Below are 21532 nucleotides of genomic sequence, written 5' to 3' on the forward strand. Positions count from 1 at the left end.
TTTTGCTGCTGCAAGTTTTCTGCAAGTTCATAAGTCAACATCAGCGTTCGACTGGATGGGAGGGTAGGCGGTAGTGCTACTGAGAGATTCCTGTAAATAATGAGGATGGCCAATGGCCCCGTACGTACATCATGGCGTATGCTTAATGTTCGGCTTTGATCGAATGGCGGCCTCATAACTGACAGTTTAAGTGCCCTATTCTGCTGTGCATTAACTTAAATTAATGGCTTCACACTCTCCTAGCAATCGTAATCTCGATCTCAGCTCGGATCCCAATCCAAATCCAAATCCCAGTCGCCTGCCCCATCGCCTGGCTGCTCTCACTCGAAAGTCAAGCGCTTTGAGTGACTGACTGACATGTGTCAAGTAAGAGCAGCAAACAGCAACTCGTTGCAGTTGCAATTCCAGTTGCAGTTGCAGCTGCAAAAAGCCCCCGCAGCAACAAAGCCAAAACCAGTACCAGTGGCAGTGGCAGTGGCAGTAGCAGGCTATGAGTGCAGCACAGTTAAAATGCTACGCAATTACTGCAAGTACTGCACATGGATAGAGGCAGGAACACTTGCCCCAGATGCCACTCGAACCGACCCAAAGGATGCCCTGCCGCGGTCCTTGAAGATTTGCTCTTTCCGTTGAAGAATTTGAAATAATTTGGAAGGCATGCCCTCAGAAGTAGCTTATCCTGCATGCGAAACTAAATTAAAGTGTTTTCCCCAACCGACGAGTGGTTAGATTTTGGACACCTTCATACAAAAACCATTGGGTAATGCTGCTAATATAGTCACCCTGCTATATACACGACTCTGTGTATACCCCATTTTTGTGTGGTGGCCTGCTTGCTGCTGCTGCTGCTGTTCATGATGATGATGATGATTATGTGTAGGATGGGGACGGACCGTTCGTTGTGTAACTTTGATGTGAACTCCACTTTTAAATATCAGCGTCACATCAAAAACAAGGGCTTGGCAACCCGCTGCTTTGGATTGGGAACTCTCTGGGGCCCTCGGGGCAAATGCATTGCCCTCATTTTCCAGAGGCAACCGCAACTGTTGCGGGCTTCCTTCTGTGGCAGTTGAAATCTGTGCTGGGATGGAATGGGTCTTTTCGAATGAGGACGGGCTCTGTTGTTAATGAATTTGCACAAGCTGTTTGCCCTCAGCTTAAAACTTACTCTTCCCCCTTACCCCTGGTCCTGGACCGTGAGGCTTACAAAAGCTGCTGTCACACGCACATTTGATGCATCAATTTAATATATAGAAATATAATTTAACAATAACGCAGATTATTTTACATAGTTTACTTTGCTGGGGGAATAGGCTGCTGGGACTGCTTGTTGGTGGAGACTCTTACGTCTGCAGCAGGAGACAAACGCCGGCCAGGGTCCATTTGCTGGCTTTCTCCTTGCTCTTCAGATTAAATGTCCAAACGAAAGTGGGTCCTCGGAGTCTGCAAAGAGTAAGAATATAAGGATGTAGGGATGTGCATAAATAGTGTGACAGTCCAAGTCAAACATTGAAAAGAAAACGAAGGAAGCCAAATGGAATCGATGGGGACAGAATGGCAGCGGCCAGGACAAGCCAGGCCAGGCCAGGCCAGAAGAAAGCCGCAAGAAAAATAAACCTCAAATTGATTTTAAAAGGAATTGCTCGATGGCCTCGGCGCTCGGCACCCGGACCCAGCCCTGGACCCGGCATACTTCAAATTAAGTAAATCGCACAAAAGCCGGGCAGCAAGCGGACGTCAGACAGCGGACAGCGGACATCGGACATGGGGACGGCGCTGAGCCATGAAAAATGAAACTGTAAAATGCTTTTACTATGCTTTTCCCCTGCAAGTGGGAGTCGTGCTGCTGCCGCTGCCGCTGCCACTGGGACTTTTTGAATTTATGCCAAGCGTCGATCTTGGCTGCATCGCTGGGCGCACAACTTGTAGTACTTTATGGATAAACCCTTTAGCCCTGACTGCCTGGACTCCCGACTCCCGACTGCCTGCCTGGATATACTCGTGCTCGATAGCTGCTGATGAGTTTCATTATGTGCGAACAAATCATCACATGGCTGCCAGCGGAGACCACGGCGAGGCTGGGCAGCAGACTGCATGGCGTCGTTCTCGTTTGAAAGCAATCTCTTGCATTTGTTAAGGACCCGCGATTCAATGAATGAGTGTGTGTGTATGAGAAAAGTCAACACTATTTCATTACGAACGAAGGCCATTTCCATTTGGACAAAATTTATGAGACCATTGGGCTGCAGTATCTATTTAAAACATGAAAGGAACGATGGCAAAACGGCTTTTGATACCCTTAAAGGTCAATCGTTCTTATCTGATAGAGTGCTTACATATTAGCAGTTTACATCAATTTTATGGATAGTACTTTATGGATCTACAAATCAACGTGCTCATTCAATCCTATTCCGATTTGGAACGTACTTGTGAGCTATTTAAACCTAGATGGGATGGACTAGTCTTCTTTTAAAGGGTATAACAAGAGACACTCCCCCCGGCCAAATCACTCAATGAAAGGCCGAGTGCCCGTGCCCAGACTGAAGAACAAATCGATCAGCGTGCAAATAGAAAGGGAGACAACCACCCCGCCGCCCGCCGCCCGCCGCCCGCTGCCCACCGTTTCCATCTGTACAATCTTGACAAAAAGCTAAATAGAAAATAGAGCGTTTGACAGTGTAAACAATGTTAGTAGCCAGTCGTCCCAGCCGTAAGTCCCCGCCGATTTCCCCCACTGCCAGGAGTTGAAACAAAAAGAAAAAAAAAAACAAAAATGATGATGGCTAGAAAGCAAAAACCAAACGAAGGCAATGCCAGATCCAGTGCCAACAACTGGTCTGGACTGGACGGGACTGTTAGTGGCATTGTGTGCAGTCCAACGACAACATTCAATAAACAATTCACAATTGATTGACACACGGACAGGCGGCCCTGCTGACGATTGACGATTGACCGGAGAAGCGGAGAGCCCACCACCCCCCATCTAACCAGAGAGCGGAGCGGAGCGAGGACGACGAACGCAGACACTGCGAAAATGGCCATGAATGAGCAACCATGACGACAAGTCAGCGGAAGGATGTTAGTTCGAGTGGATGAGGAAATTGAAAGCGAATGCTGACAACAACAAAGCTCTACTCTCGAACAAAAAAGAATACCCCCCCGATTCCCTGGGATCCCCCGATGCCCCGAAAAAAACCCAGCGACAAATATAACGAGAGTCCGGCAGCAGAAACACACAAAAACAATGGAGGCAAATTTCTATGCGGACATCCGGCGGCGATTAGAGATGGACACTGAGCAGTGAATAGAGTGGACTGAAGAGAGGAGTGGGAGTGGGCCGGGCACATCGTTTGTGGTTAGAGGTAGGGGGACATACCGAATTTTATAGACTGGACATTCGTAGATATTCTTCGTTTCCTGCTTGTCCTGGGTGACGGCCTTGATGTAGATGACGGGCATGGCCGGGAACAGTTCCTTGTTGAAGGCATCGGTGATGGTGCCCATTTTCATGTCCCATCGAGCACCCTCCATAAACAGGCCATTCACGTAGGCACCTTCGCGTGGAGCAGAGCTGTGGAGAGGCATTTAAACCCTTGCTCGATCAGTGGATCAGGTAGATTTGCTTACGTGAACTCCTCCTTAAACTTCTTCGTCACATCACAATTGAGGCACATGCGATCGAGAGGCCACTCGTTCTTGCGCGCCGTCTGCTGCATAATGGCGGTCAGCAGTGACTGGGGATTGAAGAAGCCCGCCAGCCAAATGGACGAGGGCAGCCGGAAGTCGGCCACCCAGCCCTCCAGCTCGCGTAGACGCAACATGAGATCGCTGAACCAGGACTGAAGACCCAGCAAGCTGGGATAGGCCAGCTTGGTCCACTGCTCGGGCACCTGATCCATGTATAGGCACAGCATGAGGTCCTCCATAAGCGACGAGATTGTCAGCTCGCCCTTGAGGCCCAGATCGATCTCGTTGAGAGATCGCCGGAGTTCGGCCATCAGCATGTTCATGCGTTCGCACTCCTGGAAGGCGACAATTATGTACGGATTGCGGTCCTCCACGCGACCCATGAGCTCCAGGATATTGAACGGTGTGGGTATCTTGTCCAGCAGATCCTCAATGATGCCCTTGGTGATGTCCTCCTGCGAGACGGACTCGCCGCCACCGCTTCCGCCGCTGGACATGCGCGGCTGCAGCTCGAACACAATGCGGAAGAGACGTTCCGAGACGGTGGTGAGGAATCCAATCTCGGCATTCGAGTGCAGGCCATACAAAGAGGGACTCTCCGATGGCAGATTGTCATCGATGTACTGATGATAACCGGCATACTTGAGGATGCCCGGTGCCGGGAAGCCCGGACAGTACTCCAGCTCGCCGTCGATCAGCTCCGGCTGCATGAACTCCTCCAGATAGGTGCGGCACAGGCGTCTGTCCCAGTCGTCTGTGATGTGGCCACCGTACATGATCTCGCCGAACAGGTAGCGCAGATCCTCCCACGGCACACGGGTGTTGGCCTCCAAATAATTGTACAGCACATACACGGAGATGGTGAGGTCGCCCACGTTGAAGGGATAGCTGCGGTTCCAACCCTGCGGCCCGAACTTGCGGCGCTCGGCGACGACGGCATGGAAGTAGCACAGCGAGAAGAGAACGGCCTTGAACTCTGTTTCCTTGGAGCACATCTCCAGGGTTTCATCGCTGAAGTTGTCCAGGGCCTTGTGGATATTGGCCATCATCCCCGTGGGCGGTTCGTTGGTTATCTTTATGGCCGACTCTAGGATGCCCTGTGGTAGAATGTGCATCAGTGGATCGCCAGCGGGCTCGGCGCTTAGGAAGAGTCGGTAGTTCTCGTGGGCATTGTTCAGCGAGGACTCCATTTTTTTCTCCAGGCTGGGCAGCCAGCGGGCCACCAAATGAATGTTCTGCAAGATGACCCAGTGGCCGTTCTGCGAGGCCGTCTCAATGGCATTCTCGGCCACGATCTCCTGACCCTGGCCGAGCGAAACGCTGTGGAAATTCTCGTGATCGAAGCTGAAACCAAGAGTTTTTCCAAGTTTCTCCACATCCTTAAGTGGATCCACGCCTGGCGAGAGTACAAAGAACATGTGCGTCTCGGGGCTGGACTCCTCAAAGGTCTTGGCAAACTCCACGGATCGTGCATCTATGTATTTGGAGCCGAGCTTCTCGTCGATAAACGTTTGCATCGCATAGGACATGCGATCAGGACGAATGCAGCGCATAATACACAATCTCTGAATGGCCGATTTTCCCTTCCATTCGCCGGGGAACTTTTCGTTCTCAGGACTTTCCGAGTCGACAAACTTCTTCCAGCGCTTGTGGGAGCCCTCAATATCCTTCTCCAGACCCTTGAACGCTGGCAGATTGTTCAACGCCCGTATGCCGCCCCAGCCGAGATTCGTCATCCAGGGAAAGTTGGATGTTTGATTGGGCATGTACGGGAATCGCAGCAGAAAGTCCAGCTCAATGGGCTCCACCTCGCCGGCCGTCACTAGGATCTGGATGCACATTTGGGTGAGGAATATGAGCTTGTCCTGCTCGAACAGGCCTCGGGATGTGTACACGTAGGTGCAGTAGGTTATCGAGTCGATAAGGTTCTCCACTCGATCCTTGAGCTTTTCGGCGGGCGTGGCCTTCAGCATGGCATTGTTGAAGACCACGGTGAAGGCCTTCAGGGAGAACTGGTAGATGGGATTGATCTTGAACAGGTCATTCAGAATGAAGTAGATGATGGAGGCACGTTCCGCAGCCGGGCGATATGCCTCACGAGCCGAGTCGATCTGGACACCAGTGATCTTTGCTTCGGCCACCTTGATCTCGATTTCGTCGGCCGTCTTTTTGGTCTTCTCCAGATTCATCACCAAAGTCACATCCTCCAGCACATTATCGCCAGCGGATGAAAGGCGGGCCAGCAGATCATCTTCGAGGAATTTCAGTGTGATCTTAAAGTGATTCTGTTGCTGGGTGAGTCGTGTGCGCATGGATTCCAGATCGGGGCGTTCCACCTTCACGACTTCCGCCAGAAGCTGATCCTCGAGACCGTCGCGGGTCACCGTGAAGTTGATCAGTGTCGTCTGAGCCTGCATTTCGGGCTTGTAATGGGGATTGGCCAGCTTTGTGTGCAGAATCAGGCGGAACTTTGGATTGAAGTCGATCTCACGATCACCGATCTTCAGAATGGTGCCCTTTTTAATCAGCTGTCGTCCCAGCAGCGGATTGAGCACGGGATCCACATTCTCGCCAATGTTCTCTATCAGAAGAACACTGCCATTGCTAACAGCCTTCTCCACCTGATCGAGATATCCCCGCTGTGTGAGTCGTAGGACGACTAGACCAGCACCGTACTTGGACTTCACCCATTTGATGCCCTGACTGTGGATCAGAGTTTTATTAGGTGAAATATGTTCCTTAGGGATAGTCTACTACTTACAGCTGCGGATCGATCATGAGCGGATAGCGCTCCGATTGCACTAGGATTGCGGCGTTTTCGGCCGACATGCGATCGCTTGGTAGTCCCTGATTGTTCCATTCGGCAATTTGGGCATCATCGCAGATCATGTCAAAGGGATCGACACCGTCCGTCGATGGAATGGGTGGCTCACTGTTTTTGAAGGCTGGCGCCCACATCTTCTCCTGGAGCTCGGTGCGATAGGCGCGGGTGAAGCAACCCACATACGAAATGAAGCACGAAATTATCAGAATATCTCCAGGAAGTTGTCGGATGCCAGATGTCAAGCTATTCGCGGCAGAAAGATCATTAAATGAAATCGATTAAATGTAATTTTTGTTGCTGCAATTTGTGTTACCTCTTGACGGACTCTGTCCAGCGGACCTTCTCATTGGCCAGGCCTCCAATCAAGCGATTGGCAATATCGATGGTAAAGGCCGTTTTGTCGGCCTCATCCTGGCACTTTTGCTTCTCGCCCAGGGCTTCGTCGTACTCCATTTGCAGGACATTCAGTTGTTCTTCCAATTCGGTGAGGCGTTTGTTCAGTGCCGTTAGCTTGTCGCGGGCATCCTGCAGCTCCTTCTCCGACTCCAACAAGGCCCGCTCCTTGGGCTCCACTATCAAGTACACGTCGTAGAAGCGATTGATGTTGATGACCCACGAACAGAGACCGGCGGCAGCCGAGGACTTGGATATGATCTTTTCTGGATTGAAATCTGGATCGTTAATGTATGGCTGCAGGGCCTTGATGACGTCCGGATGGATGTGCTTCTTGTCGTAGTTGATGAGATTGTCGAGGAACTTGTCCACATTGCCCATGATGACACGGCACGATTTCCAGCTGCGATCCTTGGGTATCTTGCCCTTGCTGGCAAACAGCACCAAGACGGCGCCGCAAACACTCACCACAGCATCTGGGGGAGAGCCAAAGGACTTCAATTCCGTCAGATTGTTCTTGTTGAGGGTGTTGAGCGCCTCCTGGGCAGCTAGCAGGGCTGGCTGTGCCTTCAGGAAATCCTCTTCGCAGAGCTTGGCCTTGGCCGTGACATCCTCTTCGATTTGCCGCACATTCTTCTCCTCTTTGGTGGCGAACGCTCGCTCCTTGGACACCTTTTCGTTCTCTGTGCCGACCACTACAATCAGGTTGTCGGCGTCCTGGTTCTTGATCTTCAGCTCGACCTCCTGTACCTTGAGGACATCCTGCAGGGCATCCACTTCTTTGGTGCAACTTGCCAGCTTGATGAGGCCGTTTTCCAGACGAATGCGGCGATCCAGATTGGCCTTCACCTTCTCGTGCAGCAGCTTCGAGTAGAGAGCAATTAGCTCGAGGAAGGACTTGGGTGTCGTGTAGTTGTAGCGCTTGGCGTTGGCCAAATAAACCTGTGATATATCGTTGACCGTCTTGTGGACATAGGCCATAAACTTGGACACCGGAAAGGCGAGTTCCTTGGGCAGCACCGTTATCTCGGATAGGAACCGCATGGACACCGACTCGAGGGCCTGCTGCGGCCACTCGTGGAACCAATCAATGGTGGTGCAGTTCACCAGAGCTGGGAACTTTCGGGATCGCACTCGCAACGTGGCCCCCACAGGCGAGAAGCAGAGCACCACCTTCAACAGACTTCGAACCTTCTCGATGAAGTACTTCCAGCAGTTTTCTTTGCTGTCCACGATACCCAGCTGTTTCACCTCGTTGCGCACGGCATTCACAATGTTCTCCACCTCGTCGTCGGGGAAGAGTTCGTGAATGTCCCCGGACGCCAGCAGATCGTTGACCAGCACAAGGAACTGCTCGCGGGCCACCTCGGAGTCAGTCATCAGGAAGCAGCAGGCTGTGCTTTTGACGCCAGCTTTCGCATAAAGACCTGCTATGTTCACCTTCAAGTCATTGACACTGTAGTCCTTTGTCAGTTGCACCTGAAACACGTCCAGCGATGAGATGAATGCCGCCAAACGAGTGAGGGATTGCTTGCCCGAACCGCCGACGCCAATCAGCAGGGCATATCCTCTGGAGGACTCTACAATGCGACTTATGCGACACACGTGCGACATGGCATCGTCGAACAGTACCAGGTTCATGGCACCCACATAGTCGTTATAGCGATCCTGGGCCTCCTCCAGCAGTGCCTTAAGCCTCTCCCAGCCCGGTATGGGCATGTACTTGATATCCGTCAATCCCTTGGCAAAGTGACAGTAAATTTGCGGCTGTGAATAAATCACCTCCTCACTAATTCCCTCGATGCCCTTACGCACGCAATCAGCGACGATCTTCTTGAAGTTTCCAATGTCCGTGTAGTCCACCAGCTTATCGCCGTAGACCCGATAGCACTCGTGTACCCACAGGCGGATCATATAATTGAAATTTGGACAGGTCTCGTTGTTGGCATACAGAATACCCTGGAGGAAAGAACAGATATTAATATTAATTTAATAGCTGCAATTATATCCTTTTTAACGACTAAAGATGTCTATAAATTCATTCAAAACGAAATTGAATTAGAATGTAAATTTGAATGAATATTTGTCTTCGCGTGAAAGGTATTTCATTCTATCGGAGACTATAAAATACCAAGATATTGGATCAGAAATAAATGTGCGCGCCGCCAAAGCCTGTACATTTTGTTATTGGATTCTGCGGACCGACTCAGCTGACCAATTCATTGAAGAATAGAGAGCAAGCTTAGAGAGAACCCCACTCAGTGCCTCATGCAACATGCTTTCTTGCAGTCTTCTATAAAAAAACTCACCGTAAATATATTGGCTATATCCCGTAGATTGAAATTGTAATGGAACTTAATGGCGGTGGGAAGGAATGTGGCCGCCACCTTCTGATGCAGCGTAATGGCCGTTGTGACCATGCTCTCGCACAGTCGGACGACGGTCTTGTCGAACTTCTGGGCGGGGTTGTTTAAATGTTGAGAGAGTATCGAATTGAGGATGTGGAACAAGGCGTCCGGGCTGGGTGGACTGTGTGGCAGGAGGAGGAAAAATCAATCAATTGAACAAATAATCTGAGTAATCTGTCTCGTGACTCACTTCACAGCAAAGGAACAGAAGTGTCGCTGCAGTCGTGGATCGATGGTGAAGGAACCCGCCGAGGGATTCATGCAAGCCACGAAATTACATTTGTGTATGTCCTTCAGAGTCATCTTCTGGCGATCGTACCAATGGTGATAGTCCATGAACTGGCGGATCAGCGTGTGCGGCTGGACGGTAAAGTACTTGTCCACCTCGGGCATGTTCATGTCATCGACAAAGTAGATCATACGCTTGTTGCCAATGGGACCATAGTTGCGTCCGGCCTTCTTCTCGAGCGGCTTCTCCAGGATGCGCTGCAGCATCTCCGAAGTGGTGTAAAAGTTGAATGGGACATTCGTCACCGCATATTTCTCGGTGGGCAAGGCATTCAGCTTGGCATTCATCAGGATGGTCTTCCCAGAGCCAGGCGGTCCGATCAGCATCAACGGGTGATCAGCCTCGATCAGGGTGTCCATGAAGAATCGCAGACGTGTGGTCTCATTTGTGTTTACCAAATTGGATTGCAGCGGCATATCCATATCCAACTCGAACTCTGGCACCAGATTGGTCCACGGCAAGAATTTCTTGGTCTCGTTGTCAATGTAGAACGAGAATATATTCCCCGATGACGGGAACTTGACGGCCTTGTACTCGTTGAGGAACCACTTGCTGAACTCGTTGCGCCAGTCGATGATCTGGTCCTGGAACAGTGACGACCCAAAGCCCCACACGATGCTGAACACAAAGTAGATCTCGTACCAGTCCTTGGGGCAATCGTTGGGCACATTCTGTGGCGTCAGCATGCTGTCCAGCAGGAAGCAGGTCATCTGCAGCCGCGCAATATCCGAGATGGGTGTGATGGACTTGAGTCGATTCCGGAAGATGTCCAGCAGTGGCGGCACATACTTGTCGAACAGCACATTGAGCGTGGCCACCTCGCTGGCATTGGTGCGGGTTCCCAGCCACGACTGGATGAACGGTGTCCAGCCCAAGTCCTGCGGATTGATGTACAGAATGCCAGCCCTCGACACGGTGGCCGGCGTAGCCGTTCGCAGCGAAGCGATCTCGAAGAGCAGTCTCATCTCCTTGGTCAAAGCAATGCGCTCGTTACTCGCCAGCGTGAGCACTTTATTGTCATCCATCACCGTATTGAGACTCTCGATCCACATGGGATCAATGTCTCCGTCGAGCACAATCCACTTGGGTCCCGTGCCTCCGAGATTGGCCTGGTCGCGCATCAGAATCGAGAACAGACCGTCCTTCCATTCGCGCGTGGCTGGATTGACGATGCCGAACAGCTCGTCATTGGTCACCGCCTTGGGATTGAGGTCGTTGTAGTGGGGCTTTCGCTTCTGGTTCTGGTACGTTTTGTTCAGCGTTTTCCACACTTCAGATTTTCCCGTTCCGGCAAAGCCAATAATGAACACAGAGTGGCGCACGGCGAACAGCTCCTCCAGCTGAACGATCTTCAAGATGAATCCATCCTCGGGCTGCAGTTTCAGGTCAAGGGCCGATCGCTTGATGACGGCCTCAAATTCCATGATACGCTTTCGCGGCACATCCAAGGCCGGAAACAGGTCACCAATTAGACCCATGAATACGGGCACATCGTCGGTGACAATTTTCGGGATATTAAAATCACGCAGTGCTCGCATCAGCACCTGATCCTCCGGCCGCTGGCGATCGTCGCGCTAAAGGGGAGATACAGGGGAAAACAAATCGATGTGACCTTTAATTAAAATCTTTACCCAACTAATTGTGCGCGTGACTTTTGCAGCTCATTAGCCCGGACTCACGTAGCCGTAGCCCTGCCGTAGCCTGTGTGTTTTGGGCATAGTTTTGGCAATTGCTGGCCAAAAAGTTTGCCGGGGCTAAAAACACCAACAAGAGCGGAAGAATGAGGCGTGAGAGAGAGGGATAGGAAGGTCAGTCCCAGTCCGTTATATAAGGTCGAAGTTTTGCAAATCCTTTTGGCAATTAGATACTTGTAGCAAATGAAGGAAAGGAGCCAAAGGAAAAGGCAAGCCAAGGCAAGGCAAGGCAAGGCGACGATGGCCGATGGGCGATGTGCGATAGTGATAGCGACACCCACAAATATTGCACACAAGTATCTGTGGGAGGTACGTATCGTTGTTGTAGTCGTAGTCCGTGGTCCGTGGTTCTCGTAGCATTTCGCAGTGCAAATATCCCATTACTCGGATGAAACTTTTAATTAAAAAGTTGCCAATGACAAACGGGATGCGAGGTTTGCGGGTCGCATCGCTCGCTGAGAAATGCGCTACAGTCTTAATATTCGGCTCTCGGCCACCACTGAGCGGATGAGCAGCGTCCTGACTGGCAGTCTGGCACGCACGTAATTGAGACAAACTTTGGGGAACAGTAAAACATTCGTGCAGTGCCCCGAAGGAGCAGAGTGGAGGAGCGACTGCTGCCAATGGGAAAATTACGACATTTAAACCCGCACCCCTTAACCATACCGGTACTCTAACCCGTACTCGTACCCGTACCCGTACCCGTACCCGTACCCGTACCGTAGGTTAAATGTACGTGAAATATTAAGTTTAGTTGCATGAGAGCACACTAAATCTTATTGTAGGTCATTCTCCCACTTTACTGGCGCAGCTAATTATGGCTCCCAGAATCGAGTGAGAGCGAGTGAAAGAGTGAACGAGTAAACGAGTGGGTTAGGTTTCGGGTTAGACGAGGACTCACCCGCAGGGCACCGGCAACGACCAGCACCGACTTGATGGCACGCAGACCCCAATCGTAATGGTCCTGCTTCGAGAGCAGCTCCTTGCACAGCGTATAGAGGGTGATAAATTTGCGTGCCAGCAGACGTGCCTCCTGGAAGCCCTCGGCCACCAACATGATTTCACTAATCAGTGCAAAATCGGGTACCACCATCGCACAGGGTCGATACAGTGCCTTCAGGTTCTCGGGCAGCTCCGCTCGACCCGCATATCCAGGATTCATGGTTATAAACACGCCCACGGTGTTACGCAGCGATATGTGCTCGCCGAGGAAGCTGAATGTCTGCTTCTTCCCCTTGATGGCATCCTGTATGCACTTGACCTGCACAGCCACCACGGAGAGTACTTCCACGGAGATGCGGTTGAACTCGTCGAAACAGCCCCAGGCGCCCGTCTGGGCCAGGCCCTTGTGGATGTTGCCAATCGATTTGTAGTCCATCTGTTCGGAGCAGTTGAAGACGTACACCATCATGCCCAATGCTCGTCCCAGATCTTTGGTGGTTTCTGTTTTTCCCGTTCCAGCGGGCCCAGCCGGGGCGCCACCCATCACCAGATGCAGGGATTGGGTCAGCGTGATGTAGCAGCGATCCGTGAGCGGTGTGATCACCAGACGCGGCGTGTTCCCCAGATATTCGTAGTCGTAGCGGAACTGTGCATCGCAGATGTTGGCAAAGCAGTCGTCGATTTTGTTATCCCATCGATGACGCAGCTGGCTCTGCCACTGGAAGGCCGTCTGCACTTCGACCTTTTTGGCAATGATAGTGGACACCACATCACGACTGTGCACATCGATGGTGCACACTGTCATGACCTTTTGCCGCTCGGCAGCCGTGAGGTCGCCCAGAAGGAGCATAATCAGATTGTTCAGCTGATTCACCTGCTTCTTGTTGTAGTCCTTGAGGGCGTTTTCGTAGCGCTGCTGAACCTTGGCAAAGGCATCGTTTGTCTCCGTCGTCCACATAATTTGTGTGCCGACCAGGGCCGGTTGGGCGGGCCACTCGAAGATCCAGACATGACGTGGTTTGTGGTCGTAGGTGGTGAGGGATCGTTTTAGCTGATCCCGCAGCGTGTCGCGCATTTTGTCGGTGACACGATTCAGCCATACCTCGACCTTGCCGCTGCAGTCGCAGTTGTCCAGGAAGGGCACGTACTCCTCCAGCTCCTTGGCCACCATGCCAGCGGCATTCTTAGAGCCCGAAATGAGGTTGAGCTTGCCCAGTGAATCGTATAGCTTGGTGAGATGGCGGGATACTGCGGCAGGATTGTTGCCATTCGATAGGATGTCCAGCAAGTCTGCAGAGGACACGAAATAGAAGCGCGGATAGGCCAAACGCTTTGTCTCCAGGTAGTCGTTCAATGCCTTCTCACAGAGGAGGAGCATCTTTAGTAGACCCTCCAGATGTTCGTAGAGCTTGCTGCCGGAACGGTTGGTGGAACGTACCACATTGCGATCGGAATTCATTTGGGCCAGCAGCGCCTTGAACTCCTTGTCTATGTAGTCGAAGCGCTTTGAGTCCTCCGGCAGCTGGGAGCGTATATCCTCGGAGCCAATGAATATGCTCTCCAGGTACTGCCACTTGCGCTGCACCTCGAACCAGGAGCCAATGATCTGGTCCGCATTGGAGAGCTTCTGCTGCCAGGAGCGGACTTCGGTCTCAAAGAAGGCAATGTACTTGGAGGAGGCCATGTTCTGCAACTGCCCCTGATGATCCTCCAGCATCTCGATCATCTCCTCGGAAGCCTTGAGCAGCTTCAGGCCAGTGCGCTCGTGTATCTCGTTGCCAAACTCCATAGTTGCCCACGCAGCGGCTATGTCGCGCAGCTGCTTCTCCATGGCCATCTCCTTCACGGACTTGTCCACGATGTTCTTCACATCCTCCTCGTACTCGTGAAGATTGAGGTCGATGAGATTCTTCAACGTTGTGGAGTCGTCCATGCTGAACTTCACCTTAGTGGTTTGCATCAGTTCGATCCAATGACGGTCGCGAATCGCAGGGTTCTGCAGCTCTGTGACGGCCCTGAGAGAAGTCATAAGATTCTTAAGCGAAGCCTCCATGAAGATAAACGGCTCCCAGGTGCGCATGGTCTTGTCGAGGCCACGCAGCTCGCGGCCAAACTTTTTGCACTCCTGGTCCATGGTCTCTATGTCGATCTTCTTCCACGGGGTCTTCTGCCAGTCGTTGATCGTCGACTGAATGGTGATGGCAAAGTCCCACATGATCTTCACCAGTTTCAGATCGTTGCGACACAGCTCGATCTTGGCTGGGTCTGGACCCTGCAGCTCGAACAGAACAGCCGATTCCGCGAGACTCTTTTGCCGCTCCTCCAGGGCAACGATCTCCAAGTCGGCCTGATCGATCAAATCGTAGCAATTGGGACATGGGACATTGAAGAACTTCTTCTGAACGAATTTCTTGCGATAGGTGTTGGCCATATTGTCGCAGAGCATAATGCGCTTCTCGATCAGATCCACCTGGTAGCTCTGAATGGGGGCGATCAGCTGCTTTGTGGTGGCCGCCAGACGCTTGACCTTCATCCAGGCATCTGGCAGCTCGTTGATTTGCGCCAGTTCCGTGTCCTTGAACTCGTAGTTGTATAGCTTCAGCAGATCGATGATCTCCTTGAGGGGCTCAAACATCGAGTCGTATATAAACTGTTTCTCGTTGATTTGATTCAGGACGGAAAGGATCTTGATCAGGCCTTCGAAGTCGTCTTTTTGCAGTTCCACCTTGAGCACTATATTAGCCTCGTCCACAAAGTCCTGAAGCTCCTTCAGCGAGTCCTTGACGCGATTGATGAGATCCATCTTGAAGAGGCTGATCCACTGACCCACTAGATTGAGCACCGACGTCTTGAAACCCCCCATATTCAGGCGCAAGAACACGAAAAAGTCCTCATAGGTGTCCCAAGTGCGTACTTGATCCTGCAACGCTATGAACTTATCCAGCTGTTCCTTGTACACAGAGAGCGGTGGGAAGTCCGTGCCCAAAGGAGCGACACCCGAGCTGCCCTCCAGCTCAGCCTCCGCATCGCGTTCGTCCAGCGTGAGGTTGCGGCCGTACTTCTTCACCTCCATGAGATAGTTCTGTCTGTTCCATATCCAGAGGTAGGAGTACTCCATATATCCTTTGCCATGGACGCGAATGGCCTGAAGGGCTATCTTCACTTTGTTGGTGATATCACTGATTTGCCTATCCAGATCTTGCTTGTCCTCCAACTCATCTATGGAAGATTCAATATTAAGATGATGAATTTGAATCAATCAATCTTGGACTCACCCAAGAAGTTCATTGGGTCCTCCCCTGTGATTTCTGGTGGATCCTGGGCCACGCGATATAGGAGACGCATCTGATCGGTAATGTTGCCCAATATCGTGTCCACAAAGAACGAAAATCCCGCTTTGGATGCTAGATCCAGGTTAAGAAAGTAGACAACATTCGGCTCCTGCAGCTCCATGAATATCTCAAAGATAGGACAGTTGTTCTCATAGCGATTCTCAACCTCCATACGAAGGTATGTGGTGCTGGTGATAACGGCATCCAGCAGGCTCTCCGCAATAATGGTGTCGACGTATAACTCGTATTCGCGGAACAGCTGACGCTCCTCTTCGCTGACGCCTTTGAGGAGCTCGTAGCGATGGAACGGAGTGATGACCTCCTGCTCACTCTCCGACTGCTCTTCTTCGACCTCCTCTTCATCCTCCTCCTCCTCGCCGTCATGTTTCTTCTTAACCTGCACCGTGGTCATAACGGACAGACTGACAAGCGGCGGCCAAATGCCATCACCGTCGTCCTCCTCTTCGCCGTGCTCCCCAGGCGGCAGGCTGTATCGCCGTGGAATGTCGAAGAACAGCTTCAGATTGACATACATGAGCAGGTCGATGAGTCGTTGGGTAATGGATGCCAACATTGCACGCTCCTCCAGGATGGGTTCCCGTGGGTCTGTGTGGAGCAGCAGGCGTGGATTGAGATCTTTCCGCTGGAAGAGCGGCACCTTGCCCCAGGAGCGTATGCTATCCTTTATGGCCTGCAGATTCTCCTGAGCGGCCACCAGACGATCGTGCAGATACTTGACCATTTTGAAGATCATCACGATGAATCTTTGACCTATGCGAAGTACAGATTAAGTATCTGCTAGCGGGATTTTTACTGATGCGACTTACTGAATTCATTCCATGTTATTGATTCAATCATTGGGGCCATTTGCTGCTCAATCATGGACATTTCTGCAGCAATCAGACCTTTTTCAGTGGGATGGGCACGCTCATTGGTGTCGTTGTACCACTCGGCAATGCGCATCAGCTTAATGCGGGCTTGCTGCGGAGGAAATAGCATAATTAGCACCTGTAAAAATCCAATAATTTATTATTAATTTTGCCCACCCAGAGCTGCTCTTCGCGGCTGAAGAAATTCATCAGTTCTGGGGTCATCTCACAGCCGAGCAATCGCAGCACTTTGATGTCTTTTAGGGCTATCTTCAGTCTATCGGTAAAATTAACACTGATCAGCCCCTCCTCGTCCTTCAGCAGCAGGTTCAGAGCCATATCCTCTTGAATGCCCTGCCAGCATTCCACCATCCATTTGTCTAATATTTGCTGAATAAACTCATCGATTTCATTCAGCATTAGATTGTAGATTTCCATGACATTGGCACCGCGTTCGTTTTCGAAAAGTCTGCAGGAAAAGGTGAGGAAAAAAATATATAATAAGGGTGATATTCTACTGGCTATATAATCCTGGCTAAAATACTTACGGATACTCGTACATTTCATGCTCTTTATTCATGGCGGTTATGCGATATCTCAGTTTCTTGAGAAATGACACAGCGCCGGAAACTTTTGGGAAACAATCATCGGTGGGAAGTTCCTGTGGAAACAAACAGAAACTTAAGATAATGAAAAATGTATTTCCATTAAGATCTACTTACATCCACGCCCTTCATTATGTATATGCCCTTGAACTCATTAAAGTCCTCTTTCACATTCATGATCTCCTCCTCGAAATCATCCACTATGACGTGCATGAAGGGATCCATGTGTGCCTTGATGATGGGCCGCATTAACAGCATACCGCCCAGCAGCAAGTCATGTGTGTCCTCGAGGGCTTTCTCAAACTGAAACGCTATCATGCGCTCCAAAGTATCCGTTTTTTCCTTAAAACTCAAGCGATCCTCTTCGAATTGCGAGCCCTCAGCGTTCGGATCCAATGGGTTGTACTGTATGTTGGTCCACTCGCGGTAGTTAGTGTTGAATTCATCCAGGATTTTCTCGAGTGCAGCAGTGATTTGCCGTCCCTTGAGGCCGCCCATCACAATCTTCTCCAGCTTGATGAAGTCGCGGCCCGTGTTGAACATCTCCTTCAGTACCTGCAGGCGCTCGATGAACGCATCCAATCGGGTAAAGATTTTCTCGGGATGCCATGTCCAGTCCTGGGAGTTGAAGGTGGTGCCTATTTTGAACTTTTTCAGAGAGTTGCGGCACTCTTTGTAGATGGATCTGCAGTTGAGGTAAGGAGGTAAGGTATTGGGAATTCGTCCCACAATGTGAACAGAAACCCACTTGTAATACTCCAAATGCTGAATATTCGTAGATATCTTCTTAAACGCCTCGTCTATGTCGCCCTGAAACAATGAGTCGGGCTCTATGGTGCGTATGGCGCACTCAATCAGGGAGTTGTGGAAGGCGTTGAAGAACAGCGTCATATTGTCGAGAGTGTGAAAGTACCGCGAGTGTCCCCACACCAGACCCAACGTCAGCATTAGCGGGCGGATCTCGGATCTATTGTCATCCATATCATTCGCCTCAAATTTGTCCATTTTCTTTTTCTGTAATGGAAATTAGTTTGATACCTTTCGACTGTTTTTGTAAATCTCTTTCGTACCAGGGATGCTAGGCATTTCGTTATGTCCCTGGCTTCGGCCAGTGCCTCGAGGACAAGCTCCACTATTCGGCGATAGGACTGTTCAAAGATTGATTGGATTTTCTCGAGGACAAAGCCAATCGTTTTGATGCGCGCATCGCCCAACTGATCAGCCAGATTTTCCAGATTATCCAGACGTGATTCCCAGAAGGCAAAAATAGACTCCGGCAGTGGAAACTGTTCCTTCGAGTATATCTTTTCACCAGGCTTGATATTGACCAGATCCTCCACTGAATCGAGCCATTTGACAACCATGAATTCGAGTGAATGCTTCATCACGGAATCAACCACAGAAATGTTCCTGCAGGGAAAGAGAAAGAAAAAACGAAGGCAAAGGGCAACTCTGACGAGGCGTAATCAAAAGAGCAATTTGCGTCACGAACCCAGCGGCGATGGACGGTGCGGCTTCCATGACCTCATCCATACAAATGGGCAGGGGGAATATTGTCCGATTGATGACCAGTCCCTTCATCTGGGCAATGCCATTGCGCATCTCCTGGGACTCCGTCTTCATGTCGTTGGCAATCACACTGGTCCATCCCACCTGATTGACGACGTTGTTCAGCAGCGGAAAGAAAACCTCATCGCACAGCACTGATAGATTGGCCAATGGATTGGGCAGCAGATCGCCAATCATCAGAGACTAAGAGACAATGGAAATCGGTTATCGGTTAATGCTCTAGAAAATGTGGGAAAAACTCACGTCAAGCATATTCTCCTCGGTCAGTGTCAGGGGCGTATAATTCCGTATGAAGTAGGCCACCTTGGAACGCGGCTTCACCGGAAAGTTGTAGGTGGGATACAGCTGTCCGCCCGAATTGATGGTAAATATCAGGCGATGCTTTTTCGGATCGTTCAGGAACTCCATTATCAGATCCTGTCGAAGAGGAATTTGCGAACGCATCGCTTAAAAACCATTCGAGTGTGCACGCTGGGGGAAATTGGACAAAGTCGACAAGGGGATTGTGGGCAGGCGTGCCACACTGGTGTTTCTCTGACTCTCTCTTCGTGTAGGGTCGCGTTGCAGGCTGGCACTGTGGCTAATTATACTGCCAACGACAGCAGGAGGTGGTGGAGGAGGAGGAGCAGGGGCAGGACAGCAGGACAGCGGTAAATGTTCCGATTTTGCAAAATAATCAGAAAATATGCACGGAAAATGTGTGCAGTGCCCATCGAGTGCATTGGAGGCGGCCTTTGGGGCGAGGCAAAAGTGCCTAGCTATGCATCCTGTAAACGCCTCCTGGGCTCCAAAATCCCCCACAAAACTGAATACTTCCCTGCTACGTGCAGCGGGAGCGGAAGTGCTGCGGTCGCCATGTTGATGCCTCTGTTACGTTATCTAATTACAAAGGAATTGTGCGGCAACGTCGCACAGTTGCCGGTCCACCGCCCTGCTCCTACTATCCTACTATCCTACTATCCTACTCCAGGCTCCCATAGTCGCCACTGGAGACGAGCCCGGAGCCCGGAGCCAGGCGGACCGGACAAACGACACTCTACCGTTCGACAATGGCAGCAAAATATTATTTCTGTTCAACTGCACATCGCCATCGAGAACGGCAATGCTGCGGGGCATCCGATTGATAAATGTATGTAGATGCGTGCACTCGGAAAAAGCAGAAATTAATATTTTTGTGTTCCAAAATATTCCGTAAATATTTGCAAATATCCATGCGATTTGGCGGCCATTACAGGTACTTTGATATTAAATATTGGTCGAACCATTGTCGAAAAATTAAAAGAACATATCTCTCCCAATGCTATATGTATTACGCGCAAATCCTTTTATTCCCTCGATCTTATACTGGCTTGATAGATAGTTTTGCAAATTTTGTATTAAATACTCGAAACGAAAACTCAATCAAAGAAAAAATCCGCTTTTTCTCGTTGTGTTTTGTATATCTCAGTCCGCCCGGAGACGACTGGCCCGCAGTTAGTTACATAAGCCTATAAAGCGAGGGAGGAATGTACAGAGACAGACGGGGCACACGCATATGGGTAAATACACTTGTGTCTAATAAGTTTTGTCCAAATGGCCAACGAAGCGTGCACCCACACACGCAAAAACACAGAGGCACCCACGTCCCAGCATTTTGGCCAGGGGACAATGGTTGGGCGGTGGGCCCTTATAGCGGAATATACGATATAGGATGTTGGTTGACGGAGGTCCTCTCCTCCATGAAGGTGGGACATAAACAAATGTAGGGTCGAAGCGAGTTTCGGGCCTCAGCTGCGTTTGCGGCATATTTGAGCGCGCATGGCGAAAAATTGTCAAACTGCCGGCCGCGGCCCCAAAGTCAGTTAGGCTGGCAATCTGCTTAGCCGCTTTCCCGAGCCTGCACCACCCACTATCCTTCCTGGCACTGCGCTAGCATTTAAATTGTGAAAATATTTGGACGCTGTACATACGGCTGCCGACTGCCTCCAGCCTGCCAGGTTGGTCGTTAAATGAAAATTGAAGTTAGTTTTTGGCCATTTGACCGTTTCCAGGTGGCACGCAGTGAAAATCTTTAAACAAACGGGGTCAAACGAGGCAGTCACTGTGCGGACGCTAATTGCGTGCTTGTCAACACCCGAAATAAAAATAATATTTGCAACAATTAAAAGAGCACCAACGCCAACAAAAGGGCCAACATTTCCGAGCAATTCAAATGCGAAAGGGGCCAGGCCAACAAAAAAAAGGTACACCAAACAAAAGGTTCCCCAAGGCCACCACCACCACAACCGTCACCTGCTGCATAATTTTTCAAATTATGAATTCTAAAAGGGCGGCACCCAAGGAAAATTATGCAAACTGTAAATGCGCCAAAATCAAAGCAAATATGCCACAAGGGCCGCATGGCGTCAAATGAACCGCAGGCGGTGAAAAGGCCCTGAATATTCGCAGCAAGGATCTGTTGCACGAGACCTTTTCCCCCGACCATTAACACATACATTTATTTTTCAGCCATGCACACCCCACCGAGGCGAAAACCCATCTGTTCTATTCATTCGGAGAAATGTAACCATTCCCACCGACTGGACATGCGTTTATGTACCTGAGAGACCACACAGCAACACGGCAACAATTAGTCTGTGTAGCGCTTACCTTGTACTCGTTGGTGGTTATCAGCTTGGTCCATTTCTCCAGCTTTAGTCGCATGGTCTTGGACACATAGTTCCAAAAGAACTCGGGCCGATTGTCGATCTGTGTGGAGTGAGTGCATGAGGGATCGGGGCAATGATTTTGCGTATATCAGGATACCCACCACTTCCTTTTTCTTATCCTTATCATCATCAGCCATTTTGTGGCAGTCGCTCTGTTCTGTAGATGCTGTTCTGTAGTTCACAAAATAAAAATTAATATGACTAAACTCAACAATAAGTTGAGTCCTATGTAT

At 50.5% G+C, this 21532-nt stretch overlaps 1 protein-coding gene across 1 annotated transcript; it reads right to left on the reverse strand.

Annotated features, from left to right (window-relative positions):
- Positions 1–1242: 1242 nt before the first annotated feature.
- Positions 1243–21436, reverse strand: LOC6587181 (dynein beta chain, ciliary). The gene is made up of 19 exons (XM_002013019.2): positions 21401–21436; positions 21241–21339; positions 18856–19029; positions 18536–18795; positions 18114–18453; positions 17792–18057; positions 17161–17728; positions 16987–17099; positions 16616–16907; positions 16397–16550; positions 15513–16340; positions 12197–15456; positions 9503–11175; positions 9214–9433; positions 6825–8863; positions 6449–6754; positions 3628–6390; positions 3377–3571; positions 1243–1443 (listed from the first exon to the last, which is right to left on the reverse strand). Exons 1-19 carry the CDS (start codon positions 21434–21436, stop codon positions 1344–1346), a joined length of 13686 nt encoding a protein of 4561 aa, XP_002013055.2. The 3' UTR covers positions 1243–1343.
- Between the last annotated feature and the right edge of the window lie 96 nt (positions 21437–21532).

The sequence above is a fragment of the Drosophila persimilis genome, unplaced genomic scaffold (genome assembly GCF_003286085.1).
Source record: "Drosophila persimilis strain 14011-0111.01,24,50 unplaced genomic scaffold, DperRS2 tig00000000-arrow-pilon, whole genome shotgun sequence".
Taxonomy (NCBI): Eukaryota; Metazoa; Arthropoda; class Insecta; order Diptera; family Drosophilidae; genus Drosophila; species Drosophila persimilis.